Source organism: Salminus brasiliensis, chromosome 1 (assembly GCF_030463535.1).
Source record: "Salminus brasiliensis chromosome 1, fSalBra1.hap2, whole genome shotgun sequence".
Classification (NCBI taxonomy): domain Eukaryota; kingdom Metazoa; phylum Chordata; class Actinopteri; order Characiformes; family Bryconidae; genus Salminus; species Salminus brasiliensis.
Window position 1 is genome coordinate 34,246,919 of NC_132878.1, and position 22,311 is coordinate 34,269,229.

The 22,311-nt window shown below is 41.1% G+C and overlaps 3 protein-coding genes across 3 annotated transcripts; 2 read left to right on the plus strand and 1 right to left on the minus strand.

Annotated features, from left to right (window-relative positions):
• Positions 1–54: 54 nt before the first annotated feature.
• On the minus strand, positions 55–7,257 carry ppil4 (peptidylprolyl isomerase (cyclophilin)-like 4). Its single transcript, XM_072695521.1, has 13 exons — positions 7,172–7,257; positions 6,336–6,403; positions 6,104–6,168; positions 5,852–5,969; positions 5,148–5,290; positions 4,223–4,319; positions 3,481–3,597; positions 3,168–3,292; positions 2,766–2,832; positions 2,136–2,247; positions 1,859–1,955; positions 1,194–1,317; positions 55–438 (listed from the first exon to the last, which is right to left on the minus strand). Exons 1-13 carry the CDS (start codon positions 7,239–7,241, stop codon positions 187–189), a joined length of 1,455 nt encoding a protein of 484 aa, XP_072551622.1. The 5' UTR covers positions 7,242–7,257; the 3' UTR covers positions 55–186.
• Positions 7,258–9,905: 2,648 nt separating this feature from the next.
• LOC140554875 (E3 ubiquitin/ISG15 ligase TRIM25-like) lies at positions 9,906–16,063 on the plus strand. The gene is made up of 6 exons (XM_072678323.1): positions 9,906–10,514; positions 11,047–11,142; positions 11,369–11,602; positions 11,724–11,880; positions 12,264–12,320; positions 12,782–16,063. The coding sequence occupies exons 1-6, from the start codon at positions 9,924–9,926 to the stop codon at positions 13,315–13,317; spliced, it is 1,671 nt and encodes a 556-aa protein (XP_072534424.1). The 5' UTR covers positions 9,906–9,923; the 3' UTR covers positions 13,318–16,063.
• A 730-nt stretch (positions 16,064–16,793) lies between these two features.
• LOC140554886 (E3 ubiquitin/ISG15 ligase TRIM25-like) lies at positions 16,794–22,311 on the plus strand. The gene is made up of 6 exons (XM_072678351.1): positions 16,794–17,438; positions 19,162–19,257; positions 19,453–19,686; positions 19,808–19,964; positions 21,338–21,394; positions 21,626–22,311. The coding sequence occupies exons 1-6, from the start codon at positions 16,848–16,850 to the stop codon at positions 22,150–22,152; spliced, it is 1,662 nt and encodes a 553-aa protein (XP_072534452.1). The 5' UTR covers positions 16,794–16,847; the 3' UTR covers positions 22,153–22,311.

Consider the following 22,311-nt stretch of genomic DNA (forward strand, 5'->3'; position numbering starts at 1 on the left):
GAACGCAGTAGACCAGCAAGCTAATAATATCTAATTAGCAGAAAAAGAGAGAAATTTCATTTAAGATTTTATTCCTTGTCATGAGGGACCATTTCAATAAAAAAGGTTGGTGTGTAAGCACAGCTGTGCTTGATATGTAAATGTGTGTAAAATGTCTTTGGGTCATGCCAGTGTTAGGTCAGCGGATCAGTCTCTGCGATGTCTGCTGCGTTCTTTGTCCTTTGACTTCTTAGGGCTGCGACTGCGATCCCGTTTGTGGCTCTTCTCCTTGTGCTTACCGTGTTTGTGGTGACTGTCCCTCTCCCTTTCTCTGTCCCTGTCCCTTTCTCTCTCCCGGTCCCTGTTCCTGTCCCTGTCTCTATGCCTCTCCTTCTCTCTGTCTCTGGAGCGTGATCGTTGCCTTCCCTCTTTCCAGTCTCTCCGGCCTTCATCTTCATCCTGAAACAGAAATACAGAGAAACAGTCATGCAGTCATCCATCCATGTCAGTACCTCACTTTAAGGATGCCATAGAATGGAAAACTATATGGCTATTAAACCAGGGCAATTCCAACACCCCCAAAATGTACATACACCCAGCACACAGGACGTCTGTCGAGTTTAAACACAACAGCTACTTCAGGGGAATATGGAAGCAAGGCTAAAAAGGCCAAAAGCCAACTAGGTCGCAACAACCTAAGCCAGTCAATAAAAGCAGAGCTTATTTATTTACATATAACAGGCCTTCTGTACCAGAAAATCAGTGTGTTTCATTAAGGCACAATAACAGGGCTGTACATATGCATGTTAAACTGCACCTGAGCATCACCCCACCCCTTCAACCTGTCACATATTTACTATTTGTACATCAAAGAACAACTTAAACAAATGCAATCTATGGCAACCTTAAATCAGTGATCAATAAGCATGCACATTTAGGGAATTCTGGGCCCAGCAACCCTAAAGAATGTGGCCTGTAATTATGACTTAATTTACTTTATTACTACAATAGAGGACCCTAGATATTCACAAAATATTTCAAATACCAAATAATATTCAAAGCCCAAAAACCTAATTCTGACCTGGCAAGGTAACACACCTTAACACACCCACGTATGGTTCCAGAACAGCCTCAAAACTGAAGCTTTAGAAGTCGCTAAAAACCAACCGCTAGACATTAATAGCTCTCTAACCGTTCTAAACATTGATTTATACCTTTGATTTCTTTCCCTTCCGGTTATCGTCATCATCTGACTGCCTTCTCTTCTCTCGCTGCTTTCTGTCATCTCTCCGGTCGATTTGCTCCTCATCATCGTCCAGGAGAAGATCGTAACGAGAGCTTTAATAAAATTGTTACGGAAAACAAAGCTTTTGAGCGTGACCCTTCTGTCTGAACTAGCAACCAGGCTAGCAGAGAGATTGTGCAGCTGAGACAGTGTACGATGTTCCTTTGTATCAGTTTAAGCAAGTTTCTAAATCAACAAAATAATCTATACTTTTTTTGAAAGGGTTCCCAAATTCCTTTCAAATTTTAGTCATTTCCCATCCCCACACACTAGTTAGGACACATCACATGATGCTACCAGCACTGAAGCCAGCCAACTGCTGTTAACTTAACATCACTGGGCAGTTGAACACGCCTGCTGGAGAACAGAACTGATAGTTCTGTTAAGTCAGCTAACAGATGCCCATGCTGGCTAACATCCCACTGAGCTGGGGGGTGCAAGGCCAGTTACACACTCTGGGATTCCCAACCATAGATGGCTGTGATCTCCCGGTGATCTCTCGACGATGGGGCTAATGCTCAGATGACAGCTGTGCCACTCCAGAGCCCTAAATAAATTATAATGAAAGAAAAAACTAATAAGCTGGAAGGATACTCTTGTTTAGGTCTGACTTTGTCTTTTAGAGCCAGTTTGGATCTGTTGTCCAGGTCTTTTTCATAGGCCTTGAAGTCATCTTTAGTGTACTTTCCACCTACATGCAGGAAAAACATCAGTTGACATTGACTAAATGATAAGTAAATTACAAAAGACATGCAAACATTAACCATAAAAGAAGTTAAAAACTTTAAGGATCTGACAATGCTGAGTTTGAGCCACTCAACCAGTAGAGACCACAGACACCTATAGTTACCCCATAGACAATCCCACACACCTTTGCCTTTCCATTTGATCTTGGAAACAGACTGGCTGAAGTCCACATGGATGCGTCTGTCATCAATCAGCACGTTGTCCATCTTAAAGTAGGCTTTCTCACAGTCCTCCACCTGGAACGGACATGATTTAGCATTTTTATTACTACTATACCTAAGTGTATAATAGTCTTAAATTAGTATCAGTAAACAATTACATACCTACAAAGACTGCCAAATAAAAATATGTACAATTATGCACACTAGAGAGGACAGCACACAATCTTCTAGACTCTTTGGGGCTACAACATATTGAAATCTTTTCATTTCTAAACAAATTGTTCACAGCAATGACTTTGTGTTTCCACTTAATGAAAATTACAATGACCCTCTGAGCCTAGTGAGATGGCTCACGGAAAAGAACAGTAAGCGCATGCTGACCCCTGGTGGCTTTGGGCTCAATATACATTTAGAGTGTTTTTTGCCAACTCTGTCTAAATTGTTCCTCATTAAATGTGTATATGGATATTTCTGAGTTGTAAACATTGTACAAAAACCCCAAACAAACTTAGCTGTGACTTTGACTCCATTAAAAAATATATATTTCCATATTATTTAAATATGTACAACATAATAATGGATGTGGCACAAACCTTGTCAAACTCAATGAAAGCGTAGCACAGAGACTCGCCCGTCTTCCAGTCCCTGATGATCTCACAACTGGAAACAAATATATTTCATTAGCCTGAAAGCCACACCCTCCAACTCTCTTTTTCCTTGCATCCCTCTCTCTGTCTCACTGGTTTAGTCTGACTCACGTTGTGACTGAGGTGGCACTGGTATTTAATCTGAATCCCATTTTCATATAGGACTAACAAACACCTTAATCGAGTGTGCTGTAAGAGCTGTAAAGGACCACTCCTTCTGATAGTGGAGCAAACTCCATGTTCAGCTCATCAGTACTACAAAAGCAATGTCTGGGTGTGAAACTGTCTGAATTCAACACAATCTGACTAAATTCCAGCTCAATTTACATGCTACAGAAACCACTGTACCACTGTATTGTGCCAAAGCGAGAGAAGATGATCTCCAAATCCTCATCAGTGGTGACTGGGTTCAGCTTACACACGAACAGCACATTTTCTGGAGGTCTGACATCTGCGTCAGGTAGGTCACCAACCTAAAGCGTGCGCACACACACACACACACACACACACACACACACACACACACACACACACACACACACACACACACACACACACACACACACACACACACACACAGTTCTTGGTGGTAAACACATCAAACACTTAGAATGCAAGAGGTTTGTGTGTCTTCATCTTTATATGCAGCTGTCTGACTTACCATCTCCAGAAGTATAGCTTGTGTCTTTGCTTCCTTCTCTTTTATTATCTCATCCAGCTCCTCTGGATCTTTCCCTTCAACATCATTTATCGCTTCATCAGCTCCAATACGGCCACTCTGAAACACACACACACACACACAAAGATCATCAACAAGAAAAAACACAGATTCACACAGCAAGATTGCTCGGATTTCAGGACTGTCCAACAGGAATGTTGCTTAGCACTTCTTATGCTGGAGAGGTTTGACCTTAAGCTCAAATTGTCTGGCTTACTGAGAAATACTGCAGGATATTTCACAAAACAGAATTTCTCAGATAAGTAAAGCTAAACATTAAGCACTGTCCAGTAGGACTGTTGCTTAGTTCAACACATACTGGACAGGCATTGACATTAACTTAAATTATGTGTCTAATTAAGAAATCCCAGGTGGTATTTTACAAAGCAAGATTGTGTGATTCTCTGAATAACTGTCTAATTATCCAGCTAACTGAGAAATCCTGTGTGTATTTCACGAAGCTCAAAGTTCAGTCCAATAGAAATGTTGCACAGTTAATCTCCTATTGGACACACATATCCTTGAACTTATCTGGCTATCCTGTACTGTTAAATTATCTAAACAACTGCCATCTACTTCCTATATGCACAAAGGCATGGTATTCCTATAGAAACTAAGCAAACACCTGTCACAAGTGCAAATTATCCTTACCTCAGCTTCACTGGTTTTAGGCTAAGACACTTACATCAAGCTGTTCTTTAGTGGGCTCAGGGGAACGGTCTGGGACTGGCAGATCTGGGGGGTCATCAAACGGGTCATCCAGAATTACTGTGTGATTTATTCTGAAACCAAACCCAAGACATAGAATCGTTACATGTATCTTCAGACACAGAAAAGAGGACTGAATAAAAACTGACTATATCTAAGTAAAACAAACTAATTTTCATTCCTCAATATTGTTACCATTGAGTTTTTAGAAGAGTGAATTCCAAGAAGAATATGGCCTTAAATATGCATAAATATGGATATAAATATGGATATATTTAAAAGAAATGATATTTTAAAGAATCATTAGTCGTGTTTCTCTCCCTTACTAATTAAGAAATGTGAAATATCTGGAAGATGGGAAAAAAGGCATTATTTAACTTCCCATTATTTAATACTCTCATTCTGCTAAAACTTGACCAAGCCTGGTGCCCTATATTGCTTTGATTTTTTAAATAGTAATAATAAAAAAGAAAAACGCAGCGAGTTTTCAGCATTGTTCCTGGACAAGTACGTATATACTGTCAATCTGTGTAATGCACTAAACTGTTTCAGTGACAGACTTTACATAACAAATGAAGAAGGTAAATCTGTATCACTTAGACAGCTGAGTAAAACCTTGGGTGAACCTCCTTCAGCGAAATATATGAAAAACTGGTCAGCTGTAGCTAACACTGCTAACCTGCTAACACAGGTAGTGATTGATCAACTCATTACCAAAAACAGAGAATACGTTGCACTATTCCCAGCAGCAAATCCTTAAGAGCCAAATTCAAAATGTCTATAGGTTTACAATTTGACTATCTAAAAAAGTTTGATGTCCACTCTGGCCGTATTGGCAAGAAGTAGTCTGTCAGTTTGCGAAAGCATGTGATAAAGACTAGAGTATTTTTGTCATGATTTACCTGATGTCCTGATAAGGAATGAAATCCTTGTCAACAAAAGATTCGTTAATTTTGGCCAAAACATCCATGCCCTCTGTTACTTCTCCAAACACGGTGTGAACACTATCCAAGTAGTCTAGATTCTCCCCTGTAGTAATGAGAAACTGTAAAACAGCAAAAAGTAAGCAACAAAAACTAAAGATTTGTCTCATAACAATACAGAATATTTCAAAAAAAAAAAAAAAAAAAAAAAGGAACAATTATTAAAGAAAAATATGGTGGCTATTAACCCTTTAAACCTTGAAAACCTCTGTGTGCCCATAATTGAACCCCTTTTCCTCAAATAAATGTGATGGCAGTTACTGAATAAGTTACAGTAGTTACTGAATTATTTAATAATGCTCATAATTTAATCATTTGACTGAAAATACTAGATATGTCACAGTAGTAAAAGAATAAGTAATAAAAGCGATTAAATAACTGACACCACTTGAGGGGGGTGGTGGTTGGGGGGAGAGGACAAAACAGAACAAAAACCTTTGTCTGGTTTGATCAGGGGTCAAACATGGTCCAAACATTTGAGACCCACTATTTTAATACACAGGACTCGCAATACCAGAAACACAACCAACTACATAAGCTTAAATTTGTCCTTCTAACTTGATTAGGCATCTAATGATCAAGCACATTTGCACAAGGTGACTGAACGGCTGAGAGCATTAAACCTGAGAGCCATGTTGGTCGCTGCCGTTGTTCACCATAGAAACGGTTCCCTTCTTCCTGTGCTTGATCCGAGGCACTTTCTCCACTTCGAAGAAGCGTGCCTGATCCCCATACAGCTTACTGTGGACACACACACACACACACTAAATCAGAAACTGTACATAAGTGACATTCAAGATTTTTAGCCTTTGGTCTACGTCAAAACAAAGCCAATTTCTCACAAATCTAAAATAGACACACATTTATGTACTGACCAGAACACTGACTCTCCTCCTCGCCCAGTGCCTGTGGGGTCACCAGTCTGAATGATAAAGTCTCTCTGAATGGGAAAGAATGGAAAGGTACAGGGCCATTAAGATCCTGTGTCTCTTACTTGGAACGCCTAAAGCATTCCATTCATAAAGAGAAGAGTTTGATAATAATTTGACATATTTTGAGACTGGAAACCGTGTGAATTATAATTCTATGAACATATGAACTTCTTACCTGGACATTATGAAAGAGACAGTAGTTGTAGAACTTGATTTTACACAGCTTCAAGAAGTTTAAGCAAGCTGCAAAGGAGAACAATGACAAGTTACGTACAGTCAACAGTGCCATTAGTCAACTTCCAGTGCTTTCACATGGTGATGCTAAAATGAATAAAACACTCAAGCTCAATCTGAATCCTAGTTTATGGGGAAAATAACTCTTTTTGCTATTCGCTCAGTGAGCCCAGTGTCCCAAAAGCATCCTGGTGTGAACATCATGCTAACAGGCAGATGGAGTGGTCAGTGTGATGCTCGCCCCATCTACCACCTAAGAATCGTCTCTATGATGAGACGCTGTCAAAACATCCTAGATAGACAGACAGACAGCTCTGTGCAAAAGTGTAAGAGCTGAACATTTACATAGACATTCAGTTCATCACATCAGCAGACACGGCTGGGCAGGGTGGTGAAACTCCAAACACCTCAGGACACAGACAGAGCTGGTGCTAGATCAGATAGCCAGCTATAGCTACCTTCGAGGTGCTACAAATAGATCTGCTAGATCTAGCTGGCTAGATCGCTCCGTAAACCGCTAGCTAGCTATATTCCTAAGGACATAACTCAAATCTACCTCTGAACAGTTAGCTAGGGCTATATTTCTAATGAGCACACAGAAGTAGGATATCATCTACACACACATTTCTCAGGGACGCTAATGTTAGCTAGCTAGCATTGTACTCAACATCAATCACATCCCTGCAAAACGCTCGCTCCTTCCCTAATATATTACTTCCCTAAAAATATTTAAAAGGGCCAAATAAATAACCACACCCTGCTATCTAATAACCCCACCTTTGGGTCTTTCCTCTGTATACAAATCCACTACAATGTCTCCTAATGTTGTTTCCAGCAGCACCGCCATTCTCCTTCAAACGTGAACAGCGAGGGCTGCGCATGCGCCAGACCTTCTCTTCACAGACGGTAATGGCGCCCCCCACCGGTCTCCAGTGAGTGGTCTCCAAACGTGAAACCGTGAAGCTTGACATGGAAAAAGCATGAACGCTACATTTAACACTGACGTGCTATGTTGTACATTTTATTACATTCTTAATAATACAAATTAAATTCATAGATTTCAAACTTAAGCCTATCATAACCTATTCTGTATGTAAACACTTTATTTGCACATCTAAAACTAGCTAATTGTTCAAACTCATTTCCTGCAAGCTTCTGGTGCAATATTAAGTGCCACACTCCCAGCAAGCAGACATTCAGCCTGTAGGACACTGTTCTGTATGTGAAAAGTAGTGGCTAGTCAGCTAATTGCTTTTAGTATGCTAATCTGCTACCAAGCCAGCTACCACTAGGTGTGTTGCCCTCCTAGTGTCAGAGCAAGCTAAGAGTGGCTGGGCAGTTGGCTGTACCACATTGGGAGAAAATTGGGGGGGGGGAATAATATATATATATATATATATATATATATATATATATATATAATTTTTTATTTTTTTTTCCCAATTTTCTCCCAATGTGGTACAGCCAACTGCCCAGCCGCTCTTAGCTCGCTCTGACACTGGCAATACTCCCAACATTAATTAACATTAACTGGCATTAATGTGTGAATTAATTTAACATGTGAGGCTCAAAACATCCTGTTCATCTATTATATATAAAAAATTGTTGCTAAACTATCCCTCGCAGCAGTTACTCAACCCCTCAACCTAACCACATTCACACAAGTCACATGTCAAATCCAATCAAAAGTGGTGTAAAGGTGAGTGAAAAACAAAATAACATAGCAAAAAATAAGCAACAAAAACTAATGATTTGTCTCAGAACAATACAGAATATTTCCAAAAAAAAAAAGAACAATTATTAAAAAGTAATATGAAAAAAAAGCATCCTGGTGTGAACATCATGCTAACAGGCAGATGGAGTGGTCAGTGTGATGCTCGCCCCATCTACCACCTAAGAATCGTCTCTATGATGAGACGCTGTCAAAACATCCTAGATAGACAGACAGACAGCTCTGTGCAAAAGTGTAAGAGCTGAACATTTACATAGACATTCAGTTCATCACATCAGCAGACACGGCTGGGCAGGGTGGTGAAACTCCAAACACCTCAGGACACAGACAGAGCTGGTGCTAGATCAGATAGCCAGCTATAGCTACCTTCGAGGTGCTACAAATAGATCTGCTAGCTAGATCTAGCTGGCTAGATCGCTCCGTAAACCGCTAGCTAGCTATATTCCTATTCCTAGGGCTATATTTCTAATGAGCACACAGAAGTAGGAACTTGGGTGTATCGTCACTCACAGTAGTACAGAAAAGAATACACATTTAAATACTTGTCAGCCCCTCTGTATCATGCCCTCCCCCAGGGCGATTCCGAGCCGTCGTCCACGGGCCCAAAGAAAGACTTCCTCCTCGTTTGTGTTCATGTTTGGTTCATTGTGTCGATTCATGTTGATGGGGTTCATGAGTTACACCTGAGACTGGGGGTATTTTAGGACATCGCCATTCGGGGCCGAGAATTGTATCGTTTGGGACCTTGAGGTGGCCTGAGAGGTTCCCCGTACTGTTAGAGGTGTGTTGAGGCCAGCTTCTGCTCTGTGTTCTCATTCAGGACCAGGTCACCCTGCTATCCCCATTTTCTGTGAGGCTCGCTCGCTCACGGTCCCAGCTAGGTGACCCTCGCTCACAGCAGCACGCTGCAGTTCCAGGTTTGGTCGGCCTAGCCGTTGTTGTTCAGTACCTGGTCCCCCAGCTCTCCCCCCTTTGTCATTATAGCGCCGTTCTAGCGCAGTTTACTGTACGTTAACCCCTGTTTAGCCCAGACTCTGTATGGAGGATTTCTTTCTTGTCCCCTTTTTGTTTTTTCCCTAGCTCTGGCTGCCTTCGCCAGCTCCAGTCCCAGGTTCGTTTTTGGTTCGCCCTCTTGTTTTCCACGTTCAGGTTTGCTGCTTTTTTTGCCTCACTTGCCCCCTTTTGTTTGTCTCATTGTGTTAATAAATCTGCTTGCTTTGACTCCATCTCTGCGAGTGTTTGTCCCATCTTGGTCTGGCCTAGCACGCCATGACAATACTGAACGTTCACACAAAATAGAAATACTGAACATTTGCACATTAACTTACACTGTACATATACACACACTCAAACATACTCTCTATTTGCAATATTGCACTGGTAGAAGCAGTTAAATGTACAGGTTTGATATGGCCTGAATGTTTACATTATTTACAATTGTTTAACAGCAATTTATATTATGCAAGATAAGATAAGATAGTCCTTTATTAGTCCCGCAGTGGGGAAATTCCCACTATATTACTTAAAGATATTAAGTGCAGATCAAAATATTTAAAGCTTGCTATGTGAACTTAGCAGTAATCACACTCCATTGCAAAGGAAAATGGTGACACTTCTCCCTGTCTTAGTTGTATGCAGCTTAACTTCAGTGGTAACAGCATGTAATTGGCTCCACTCTCTCTCTGCCCTCTGAAAAGCAGAGTCATGCCCCTCCTCCTCAGCTCAGAGAAATGAAACTGATCTCTGTTTCCTGGTCTCTCTCTCTCTCTCTCTTTCTCAGTCTGAGAGTACAGGAAAATGGCAGAGGCCAGTATTTCAGTAGATCAGGACCAGTTCAGCTGTTCAGTCTGTCTGGATCTGCTGAAGGATCCAGTGACTATTCCCTGTGGACACAGTTTCTGTATGGTGTGCATTAATGGCTGCTGGGATCAGGAGGATCAGACTGGGCTCTACAGCTGTCCCCAGTGCAGAGAGACGTTCACTCCGAGGCCTGTTCTACGCAGAAACAACATGCTGGCTGAAGTGGTGGAGAAACTGAAGAAGACAGAAGTCCAGTCTGCTTCTCCTGCTCACTGTTATGCTGGACCTGGAGATGTGGAGTGTGATTTCTGTACTGGGAGAAAACTCAAAGCCATCAAGTCCTGTCTGGTTTGTTTAATTTCTCTTTGTGAAACTCATCTCAAACCTCACCTTCAGCTTCCTGCTTTAGAAACTCACAAGCTGGTCAAAGCCTCCACACGACTACAAGAGAAGATCTGCTCCCAGCATGACAAACTGATTGAGATCTACTGTCGCACCGACCAGAGATGCATCTGTTATTTGTGCATGTTGGATGAACATAAAAGCCATGAAACAGTCTCAGCAGCAGCAGAAAGAACTGAGAAACAGGTCAGACAAAAAGTTTTCCATATCAAAGTGTTTCTTTTTTTCTACATGTTGTGACATTAGAAAAATGTATCATATATTTTAGCCTGAAGATTTGACATATGGAATATACATGAGAAGCAAGTTTAGTCAGTGCAGTCTGTGAGTAAAACAGTAACACTGTTTGATTAACCCCTTAAACAGCCTATGGCCTGCCGGTGGACCCAAAGTAACTCGCATAGTAAACAGTAGCCCCAGCAGTTTGTATAGAAGTCCCTGTAGATACTGAATAATACAGTGTGTGATAGTGTGTAATAAGCCTTGCTGCTTAAGAGGTTAATGCTGGCAGTGTACTTCAGCACACCGGATGTAAAATGAATCAATTTCTACCAGATTAAAGAGAACAGCATCAGAAGTGTTGCATATTTCAGAGGTGTGTAGGTCCATATTGAGTGAACTGAGATTTATATATTTATAAAGTCCTCCCACTGTGTGACAGTTGGACACTCAGCCTTGTCTTAAACTCACTCATTAATGTGTATTCATTTACATGCAGAATCAGCTTAAGGGGAAAATAGGAGCATTCCAGAAGAGAATCCAGGAGAAAGAGACGATGCTGCAGGAGCTGAAACAGGCTGTAAACACTCTTAAGGTGAGTAATGAACAGCGAGCTGCTGGAGCAGTTATTTCCCACCTCAGACAATGAAGAGCTCGCTTTTGGGACACTTAAGGTTCCTACACATCTACAATTGACATTAATGGACATTACGTTTCAGTGGGAGTAGGAGGTCATGGATCCTACCAGATCTCCAATTCATAGTAAGAGAGTAAGTAATAGTTTGGCTGTACCTCCATCTGATCTCTATGTGTCCTAACAGAGATCTGCACAGACAGCAGTGGAGGACAGTGAGAGGATCTTTACTGAGCTGATCCGCTCCATTGAGAAAAAGCGCTCTGAGGTAACAGAGCTTATCAGAGCTCAGGAGAAGACTGAACTGAGTGAAGCTGAGGAACTCCTGGAGCAGCTGGAGCAGGAGATCACTGATCTAAAGAGGAGACACACTGAACTGGAGCAGCTTTCACACAAAGAGGATCATGTTCAGTTCCTCCAGGTAAGAACCACTGTCTGATCTACAGAGAGATCTTCTCCTAATAAATGCTCTGTGTTCTTCAGTGTTTCTTCATTAAAGTGAATTTGCTCTTTTACATTCATCACTGTTTCTGTCTGTGTAGAGTTTCCAGTCTCTCTGTGATTCTTCTGGATCTGACTCTCCCAACATCCCTGTCCATCACCATCTCTCATTTGATAAAGTGATCAAATCTGTATCTGATCTAAAAAAGCAACTAGAGGAATTCTGTGAGAAGAAGCTCAGCAGAATGTCATCACAAGGTAAGAGGAGCTGTCCTGCTGTGATGTTTGATGGTGGTCAGTATCGGGGTGTTATGGGGTATGTGAGGAGCATCCTATCCTATTCCTGGAGGATGTGCTGTTCTGTGTTAATGCTTTAACACTGCTGGGTTAATCTGCTTTTTTAATGGTTCTCAAGGTTTATAGAAAGGATTCAGTTCTACAGGGACTTTAACATGGCTTTGCTGTTCTGGAGAGATCACTGGTGTCTTAGTAGAATCACAGTATGGATCACAGAAGTGTAGAAAATGTCACACTGTAAAAGATACACTTTTAGAAAAGGGTTCTATAATCTTCTGGTAATCTTGTTCTAGACAGTCTTTGTGTTCTAGCTGTTCACTCTTTACTGTATTGTGTCTCCACAGCTGCAGCAGTTCAGATTTTACTCTCTGAACCAAAAACCAGAGAAGACTTTCTGCAATGTAGGTGAAACGAACAAACACACCCAATTTCCCTTACATCACTATGATAACTATGTTTATCTGTTGGCTTATTTCTCTGTGTATTTTGTTGCATCTCCATTATCAATTATGAACTATTTATACAGCGCTGGTAAAAATTTAAGAGACCTCTCTCCATTATCAGTTTCGCTGGTTTTCCTATTTATAGGCAGTGTGTTTAGGAACATTCATGTCTTGGCAGGCTCTCCCCTAGTCTTTTACATTGCTGTTGGGTGACTTTATCCCATTCATAGTCAAAGTAACTCAGCTTTGTTTGATGAAATATCTGGAATACAATGGCTGCCATTCACATAGAGATGCACATTTAAGAAAAAAAATCAAGTGGTCTCTTAATTTTTTCACACACTCTCTAAACGCTCTTTTGTTTAAGCCATTATAAGACACTCTTTAATGTCAGTAAAAACTACACTCTCTTTCTTTAGATTTCTGTGAGCTGACTCTGGATCCCAATACAGTAAATCAGAACCTCAGTCTGTCTGAGAACAACAGAGTGGTGATGTGCAGTCGGACTGTCCAGCAGTACTCTGTTCATCCAGAGAGATTTGACATCTGGCAGGTGTTGAGTAAGGAGAGTGTGAGTGGACGCTGTTACTGGGAGGTTGAGTGGAGAGGTAGGGGATATGTGTACATATCAGTCTCATATAAAGAGATTAGCAGGAAAGGATCAGGTTATGAGGACAGATTAGGACACAATGATCAGTCCTGGAGTCTGAAGACTTCATCTCCTCTCTCTTTCTGGCACAACAACATTGAGACCAATATCGCAGCTCCAATATCCTCTAGAATAGGAGTGTATGTGGATCACAGTGCAGGAACTCTGTCCTTCTACAGCGTCTCTGACACAATGACCCTCCTACACACAGTCCACACCACCTTCACTCAGCCTCTCTATGCTGGATTCTACTTTCCATATTACAACTCTACTGTAACATTGTGCAATCACAAAAACAATGTATGATCATGTTAAATGATGGAGATGATGGGGCCGACCCCCTTCCTCATTAGTACACATTGTATTCCCTCAAACACTTTTTCGAACTCAAGGAAAGCAGATCTGTTAGAATTGCAGATACATTTATATATACTATGGGAACAGCAGGTATTAATGATTTCAGTGTGTTTGTGTGTACCATGTTGATTTGTGGGAGAACTCTACTACTACTTTTACCTTTACCTAAAACAAATCTGATGAAACAGAATGTAAAGCAGGTATAAATGTAATTCCTGATGCACATATGTATTTAAATATCTAATTAAATAATTCTAATATTTAAATATAGAATGTAAATTAAACATTTTAATTACTTGATCTGAATGCTTTTACTCATTAGCTGAACTCAAGAGTGGTTTGCTATTTTCAAATGATAGTGATGTAGACACCCAACTGGATGTCTGTGTAGTTAATGTGAGGGATAATCAGAACACTGTGATTGTGAAATAGGAGGTGTATCAGCCTATTCCTCAGCACAAATAACCTACCTGGAAACATTTAAAAATTAAAAATTCATCACCTAACTTCAAAGGGTGGTGCCTCCCAGTGTGAAACTGATTTTAACCATTTGAAAGCAACATCAGAATGAAGAAAGCACTAGTCTCTGCAGAACTGTGGCCTGGAAGAAACTCAGTTTGACACAAAACCATTACAGATAAGTCTGCATCGAAACCTGCAGGTCAAATCCATTTAGGTTCAGGTTACAGTTTCCCTAAAAACTCTTTATGTTCATCCTACTGTCAGATTGTCACACCCATGCATCTGCTTGGCCTCACCCTGTGCTATCAAGCACATGGCTCTGTTTTCTGTCATGCCTTGTCCCTTTGTTTGGTTTCACCATAGCCCTGCCTGCTCGTCAGTGTTCCCACCTGTGCCTCCTCTGTAGCCACGCTCCCTTGTTAGTGCCAGGTGTTCCTTGTTTGTCCTTGTTATAAGTACCCCTTTGTTTTAGCCATCCTTTGTCTGGTCCATGTCGCCATCTCCTTAGCTTATCCCCCAGTTTTTTTGTTTTTTTTTTACATTTAGGGCATTTAGCAGACGCTCTTATCCAGAGCGACTTACACAAGTGCTTCACTGTTTACTTAGATAGTTTGAATAGACTAAAAATTCCAAGATTTCTCTAAGTTTAGACACTACTAGACACATGGCAATAAGGAGACCACTCTACTATTCCTCCCAAGGTTTCTTCCTCCAGCTCTGAGGGAGTTTTTCCTTGCCACTGTCGCCGTTGGCTTGCTCACGGGTGTCTTTGACGCTTCATGTTATTTCTTCTTTCTTCTCTGTCTCTGTTCTTTATTAAGTAATAATTATGTAAAGCTGCTTTGTGACGACAACAGTTGTAAAAAGCGCTATACAAATAAATTTTGACTTAAATTTTGACTTGACTACTATTCGCCCAAGTATTCTCGGAAGAGGAGGGTCTTCAGTCTGTGTTTGAAGACAGCGAGCCACTCTGCTGTTCGGACACCCAGGGGAAGCTCGTTCCACCACTTCGGTGACAGGACAAAAAAAAGCCTGGACGCTTGTCTTCCGTGGATCTTAAAGGATGGCGGGTCGAGCCGAGCCGTAGTTGAAGCTCAAAGGGCTCTTGGTACTGATCGGCTTTTGGCGTTCAAGTACGGAGGGGCTGGTCCAGTCTTAGCTTTGTAGGCCAGCGTCAGGGTTTTCAGTCTGATGTGAACGCAGAGAACGCTGTTTATTCCTTTGCTACAAGGCCTCTAAATAAATACAAAAAACAATCATCCAACCAGATCCTGAATCTTTTCCTTTTAAAACAGTTTTTCTAGAACACAGTTCATTAAGATTCAATAATGAGAGTGAATATTGGTGCCAAAGTCCTGTTCCAGGTCCAGTTTACTGTTCCTGCTGTTATGCCACACCTCCTCCAACACTTGAAGGGTTTGATCAGGGGTGTTGATAGACCCAGTGCCCTGCAGTACACAAAAACAAACTGTACACTGTAGGACTGAGCCTACATCCCTCCACCCATCCTCACCCTCTTGTATACGGGAACCATAGAGAGCATCCTAAGCAGCTGCATCACTGCCTGGTTTGGGACCTGCACAGCCTCTGACCGCAAGTCCCTCCAACGCATTGTGAGGACAGCTGAGAGGATCATCGGAGTCTCTCTCCCCTCCGTCATGGACATTTACACCACCCGCTGTATCCGCAAAGCAACCAGCATTGTGGATGACTCCACCCACCCTTCACACGGACTGTTCTCCCTCCTGCCATCAGGAAGAAGGTACCGCAGCATCCGGTCCAACACGACTAGACTCTGCAACAGCTTCTTCCCCCAAGCCATCAGACTCCTCAACACAACTCAACTTCTGAACTGATATCTTTCTGGTACATGTACACTCTCCCTCTCTCTCTCTCTCTCTCTCTCTCTCTCTCTCTCTCTCTCTCTCTCTCCAACCATTTACCCCAGGAAAAAAGGGGAAGCATTTTTGCACAAAGCATTGCACTAATAACTTTACTACCTCACTGGACTCTATTTATTACGCATTGCACAATTTGCACACTACCGTCAATTATTTATTATTCTCTGGTCTGTACTGTGTTGTGTTGTCTGTCCGCTCTTGTTTGTTTGTGTTGCACTTGTGTCTTGTATGCACTGTCTATGTTGCACCATGGTCCTGGAGGAACGTTGTTTTGTTTCACTGTGTACTCTGTATGTAGTTGAAATGACAATAAAACCCACTTGACTTGACTTGACTACAAGATTGTTTAAATCTATATCACTGAGTCTCTCTATTAGACTGAATATAACAGTAACATTCACTAGAATCCAATTATTGTTACATGGAGTTATTTAATCTATAAACCATTCAGCCGCTTCATACCTCGTAACTCAAGAGTACAACAGTTCCTGTGTGTTTGTAGTTTTGTTTACTACAAAACAGCTTTCAGTCTTTAATATTGGGGTTATTGAGGAGTGGTATTTACAATATTTCACAAAACATGTCTGGGCTTTATTTTTGTTTATTGGGGCAGTGGTGCTTCAGCGGTTAGAACTCCGGGCTATTGATGATCATGGTTGTGGGTTCGATACCCGGGCTCATCAAGCTGCCACTGTTGGGCCCTTGAGCAAAGTCCTTCACCCTGTCTGCTCCCTGGGCACTGGAGTTGGTTGCCCTTTGCTCCGGGTGTGTGTTTATGCTCACTGCCCCTAGTTCACTAGTGTGTGTGTTTACCACCATGGTTGGGTCAAATGTGGAGGACACACATCTGACTGTAATAATGAACTTTGACTTGATTACTTGTCCAGCATGGTACTTTAGAAACACTTTAATGACCTTTACTCCCAACAGCTTGACTGTTCTCCTTCAGTGGTGTAACAGCACATATTTGGCTCCACCCTCTCTCTCTTTCTCTACTCTCTGAAATGCAGAATCATAAAGCCCCTCCTCCTCAGTTCAAAGAAAACGAAACTCTGGTTTTTGTGTCCTGGCCTCTCTCTCTCTTTCTCTCTTTCTGTCTGCGAGTGCAGGAAAATGGCAGAGGCCAGTATTTCAGTAGATCAGGACCAGTTCAGCTGTCCAGTCTGTCTGGATCTGCTGAAGGATCCAGTAACGACTCCCTGTGGACACAGTTTCTGTATGGTGTGTATTAATGGCTGCTGGGATCAGGAGGATCAGAGGAGGGTCTACAGCTGCCCCCAGTGCAGAGAGACGTTCACTCCGAGGCCTGTTCTACGCAGAAACAACATGCTGGCTGAAGTGGTGGAGAAGCTGAAGAAGACAGAAGTCCAGGCTGCTTCTGCTGCTCAGTGTTACGCCGGACCTGGAGATGTAGAGTGTGATTTCTGTACTGGGAGAAAACTCAAAGCTGTCAAGTCCTGTCTGATGTGTGTGGCGTCCCTCTGTGAAACTCATCTCAAACCTCATCTGGAAATCCCTGCCTTGATCAAACACAAGCTGGTCAAAGCCTCCACACGACTACAAGAGCAGATCTGCTCCCAGCATGACAAAGTGATTGAGATCTACTGTCGCACCGACCAGAAATTAATCTGTTATTTGTGTACGATGCATGAACACAAAAGCCATGACACTGTTGCAGCTGTAGCAGAGAGAACTGAGAGACAGGTGAGAACTGCAACCCTTCAGACTCTGTTAATACTGATGAATGGATTTCTAAAAGAGTCAGATATTAGTCAGGGGTTTAAGCTCCTTTCAGTTGTTCGAGGGACTCTCTGTGCTAGTAGTGAACAAACTTTTGACTCTTCTTAGGCCACTGAAGTCGTTTTATAGTCAGCGCCATGTTGTTATGCCCATATTTGGCACTCCTTGTCATGGTTTTCAGTGAGATGCATTTATCTGTGGAACCAGAGAGCCAGCCGCAGTTCCAAGGCATGCCATTGTTTTAGACGTGCGCCATGCAGTTTAAGAGAAATTTGTGTGCTTCCAGGGTGAAGAAGCTGGAGCAGTTTTTGCATTAAAAACATACTATGGCTTGGTTAAGATACTGCTATATGTCATAGGAATGGCCCTAATATCATTATTTATAGAGTAAATAATGAGTAGAGTAGTGTCAAATACATTATAACTAGTGTTATAAAGGTTGTAAATACCTATAAGGACTTATTTATAGGTAGTATTTATTGTGATCCATACAAGAGAATGCCATGTGTTGCTACGACCTGAATACAGATACATATACAATACAGCTTATTTTGAAATAATCGCTATTAGGACACATAGGAGGTCATTCATTAATAGGAAGAGTGCTGAACCTTTTTATCCAAGTTTTCAACCAATTTTTTAAACAATTGAACAATCCAACTAAATAATGACAAATATAAAATATAAAATAATAACTTATTGCTTCAGACAGTTTTAATTCATGGGTCTGTCAGCTTGTCTCCTTAAAATATTTTATTTGAAATTATTTGCAAGCATAACTTTGATAACTATGATCAGAATTAATTTGGAGTAATATAGACAAATTCTGTTAGTGTAACTAACTACTGCAGCTGGCTTTGCAGATGGATGATGGGGGTTTTCAATGGCCAAAATGAATAGGGTCTTTAAAAAAATCCCCTGTTACATTCTGTGGTAAATAGATAGGTTCAGAACCCTGTACGTTCTGTTGTGTGGTACATAACTGTTTTTTAGATGATTTAAAATGATTGATGGTCAAGGTGGTTGAAAAGCTGGTCATTTAGGAGAAAACAGACCCTGCTGTAAGCACAGCATATGATTTCATTTAGATGGTTATTTGGTCTATCACTGTGACCAAGGCGTTTGGTCAAGCTGTTCATGTTGATGGACTAGCGTGGTAAACTGCTTCTCAAACTGAACCTGACTCCATTGGCAAAGTGTGCTGGTTTGTGCGGTTGAAGAGGCTGCAGTGGCGTCAGTTTAATGCACAGTAGCATTATCTTATATGTAGCGATATTTATATTTTAACTCTAATAATTCAGAAGATCCAGTGAGGACAATTGACATAAGACAAAATGTAAATTATGTTTATAATAATCTGAATTTAATAATCGGATTATAATATACTAATATTATGATTTCCTGCTACAATACCTAGCATGGTACCAGGGGTTATGGAATTTAACAACTAAAGGAAAGATATTCAGTATGCAAGCTTTTTTGTTTGTTTATTTAATGTTTTGTTTCCATGTCTTTATGCGTTATGAAAAAAAGTTAAATTTTCTACAGAAGCAGTGTCTCTAAAAACAACTGTTGTTGAGTCTCTCATAAAAAGGACACATTCTTTATTAAAATCTTTTGCAACCTGCTTTATTCAAGAGTACAAACCATAGAAGTGAGGTCACATTCACCTACATTTTCTTTACAGAATCAACTAAAAGAAAAACAGATGAAATCACAGCAAAGAATCCAGGAGAAAGAGAAGATGCTGCAGGAGCTAAAACAGTCAGTGAACACTCTTAAGGTGAGTAGTGGACATAGAGCTGATTAAGCAGCTATTTCACAACTCAGTCAGGATCTGAAGTCGGCCAGTGATGTGTAGAACTTCAGGATCCTACACTTCTACAATGTGGACATTAGGATCCAGTGTCACAGTCGTAGAGTGAGTGACAGTTGAGCTTTAAATGGACCTCCATCTGATCTCTATGTGTCCTAACAGAGCTCTGCACAGACGGCAGTGGAGGACAGTGAGAGGATCTTTACTGAGTTGATCCTCTTCATTGAGAAAAAGCGCTCTGAGGTAACAGAGCTGATCAGAGCTCAGGAGAAGACTGAACTGAGTGGAGCTGAAGAACTCCTGGAGCAGCAGGAGCAGGAGATCACTGATCTAAAGAGGAGACACACTGAACTGGAGCAGCTTTCACACAAAGAGGATCATGTTCAGTTCCTCCAGGTAAGAACCACTGTCTAATCTACAGGGAGATCTTCATCTAATAAATGCTCTGTGTTCTTCAGTGTTTCTTCATTAAAGTGAATTTGCTCTTTTACATTCATCACTGTTTCTGTCTGTGTAGAGTTTCCAGTCTCTCTGTGATTCTTCTGGATCTGACTCTCCCAACATCCCTGTCCGTCACCATCTTTCATTTGATAAAGTGATCAAATCTGTATCTGATCTAAAAAAGCAACTAGAGGAATTCTGTGAGGAGAAGCTCAGCAGAATGTCATCACAAGGTAAGAGGAGCTGTCCTGCTGTGATGTTTGATGATGGAGATGTCTGCTAGGTCACTGTCAGGGTGTTATTGGGTGTGTGAGGAGCAGTAGCATACTCAGGTTGTATGAAGGGCAAGGACTGAAAAATAAAATGGGCACTTACTACACAACATGGTGTAACAGACTGGTTGAGACAGGCTTCATGTACATAGGGACGTCATTTAGGCGAGAAGTGTAATTCGTGCTTTGAGCCACCCCTTAAGATGGACACAGAAGATACAGAACCGTCACTGAAAGTGAAGGAAGCATGTGGACTGAGGCGGTAGAGTAATATTACACAATGTTAAACAAATTTGACTTGGGTTACGCTGCGTGATGCAGATCTTGCTATTGTTGTCCTGCCCACTACCCGCTTCTCCAAAGATTCATAGTGCAGTTAGTGTGCTGAGCCTGAGACAGCAACATGAGGCATGCTGTTCTTCCTATTACAGTCAGTGGAGCACCACAATGATTTTGAAGCAGCTTTAAGATTAAGATAATGTGATTAGACTAAACTCAATCTTCAAAAAAAGCTTGCTGAATCACCTCCTGGAACACTGCAGTAGGATGTCTGAGTTACAGATATTGCAGAACAGGTCTAAGTTTTAAACAGTGGGCATGAGTGTTTTAAACTTTACTTTTAAAATACAGTTAAACTCACGTAATCTAATCTATCCTAAAAGATACGATGAAAACTAAAAAACAGAGAGAGTGCAAATGGAATTAAGTCAGAATTCTTGCTAGATATTAGGCTAACGTATTTGGCAGTAAGGTTAAAGGTTATTTTCCTTATTTAGCCTGCTCCAGGGGGGGCACTGCATCTCAGAGTTTTTTCTATCAGAAAGGCCCCTGCAGGGAACGTTAAGTGTATCCTATTGTGAGGGCACCTATAAAGCACCACATGATATTTTCTTCACTGAAGGGGCATTCAGTAAGGAATTTCTGGACCGGACTGCTGTATCCTGGACATGACAACCTTTGTGTTGGCACCCTTTTCTACTGGAAGGGCACTGATTGTTGACTTTTTTTATCCAGAGGCATGTTATCATTTATTGCATGAAGGGGTACCCAAGCAGGGTTCTCATGTTATTCTCATGTAAAGGACAGCCAATTGGGCATTTTGTCTTGCCACTTAGAAGGCTATGTTTTTTAACCATGGGGGCATCAGTACACCATAAGTGTAGAAACCCTCACACTGTAACTCTGTGACAGTGTACTGAAGTATATTACTACACACTGTTCAAAAACAACGCACACAGTCTTATTGTGTGTAGAAAACAAGAACGGTTCTGTAATCTTGTTCTAGACAGTCTTTGTGTTCTAGCTGTGATCTTTACTGTATTGTGTCTCCACAGCTGCAGCAGTTCAGATTTTACTCTCAGAACCAAAAACCAGAGAAGACTTTCTGAAATGTAGGTAAAACACACAATCACTATAACATCACATCTGTTGGTTCATTTATCTGTGTATTTAGTAACATTTTCATTATTGGGCTTTTTTAAATGTATATCTTATACATTTATATATATATATATATATATATATATATATATATATATATATATATATATATCTTCAGACTGTATAATTAAACAAACATTTATTAAGCCACTATAAGTAAAAACTACACTCTCTTTCTTTAGATTTCTGTAAGCTGACTCTGGATCCCAACACAGTAAATCAGAACCTCAGTCTGTCTGAGAACAACAGAGTGGTGATGTGCAGTCGGACTGTCCAGCAGTACTCTGTTCATCCAGAGAGATTTGATCACCAATGTCAGGTGTTGAGTAAGGAGAGTGTGAGTGGGCGCTGTTACTGGGAGGTTGAGTGGAGTGGTAGGGGATATGTGTGCGTATCAGTCTCTTATAAAGAGATCAGCAGGAAAGGTTTAGGTGATGAGTGTAAATTCGGACACAATGATCAGTCCTGGAGTCTGCAGACTTCATCTCCTCTCTCTTTCTGGCACAACAACATTAGGACCAATATCTCAGCTCCACCATCCTCTAGAATAGGAGTGTATGTGGATCACAGTGCAGGAACTCTGTCCTTCTACAACGTCTCTGATACAATGACCCTCCTACACACAGTCCACACCACCTTCACTCAGCCTCTCTACGCTGGATTCTACTTTTCACATTTTAACTCTACTGTAACACTGTGCAATCTGTGAAACAGTGTTATTTATTTTATATTAAGTGATGCTGACACGGATTCTTCTAATTCCTTGGTGGTACACACTGAATTCAGTGATGATCACTGTGCTTAAAGAGTTTAATTGTAGAAAAACAAAAACAGTATACTTCATATTAATACAAAATATTCTATTTTA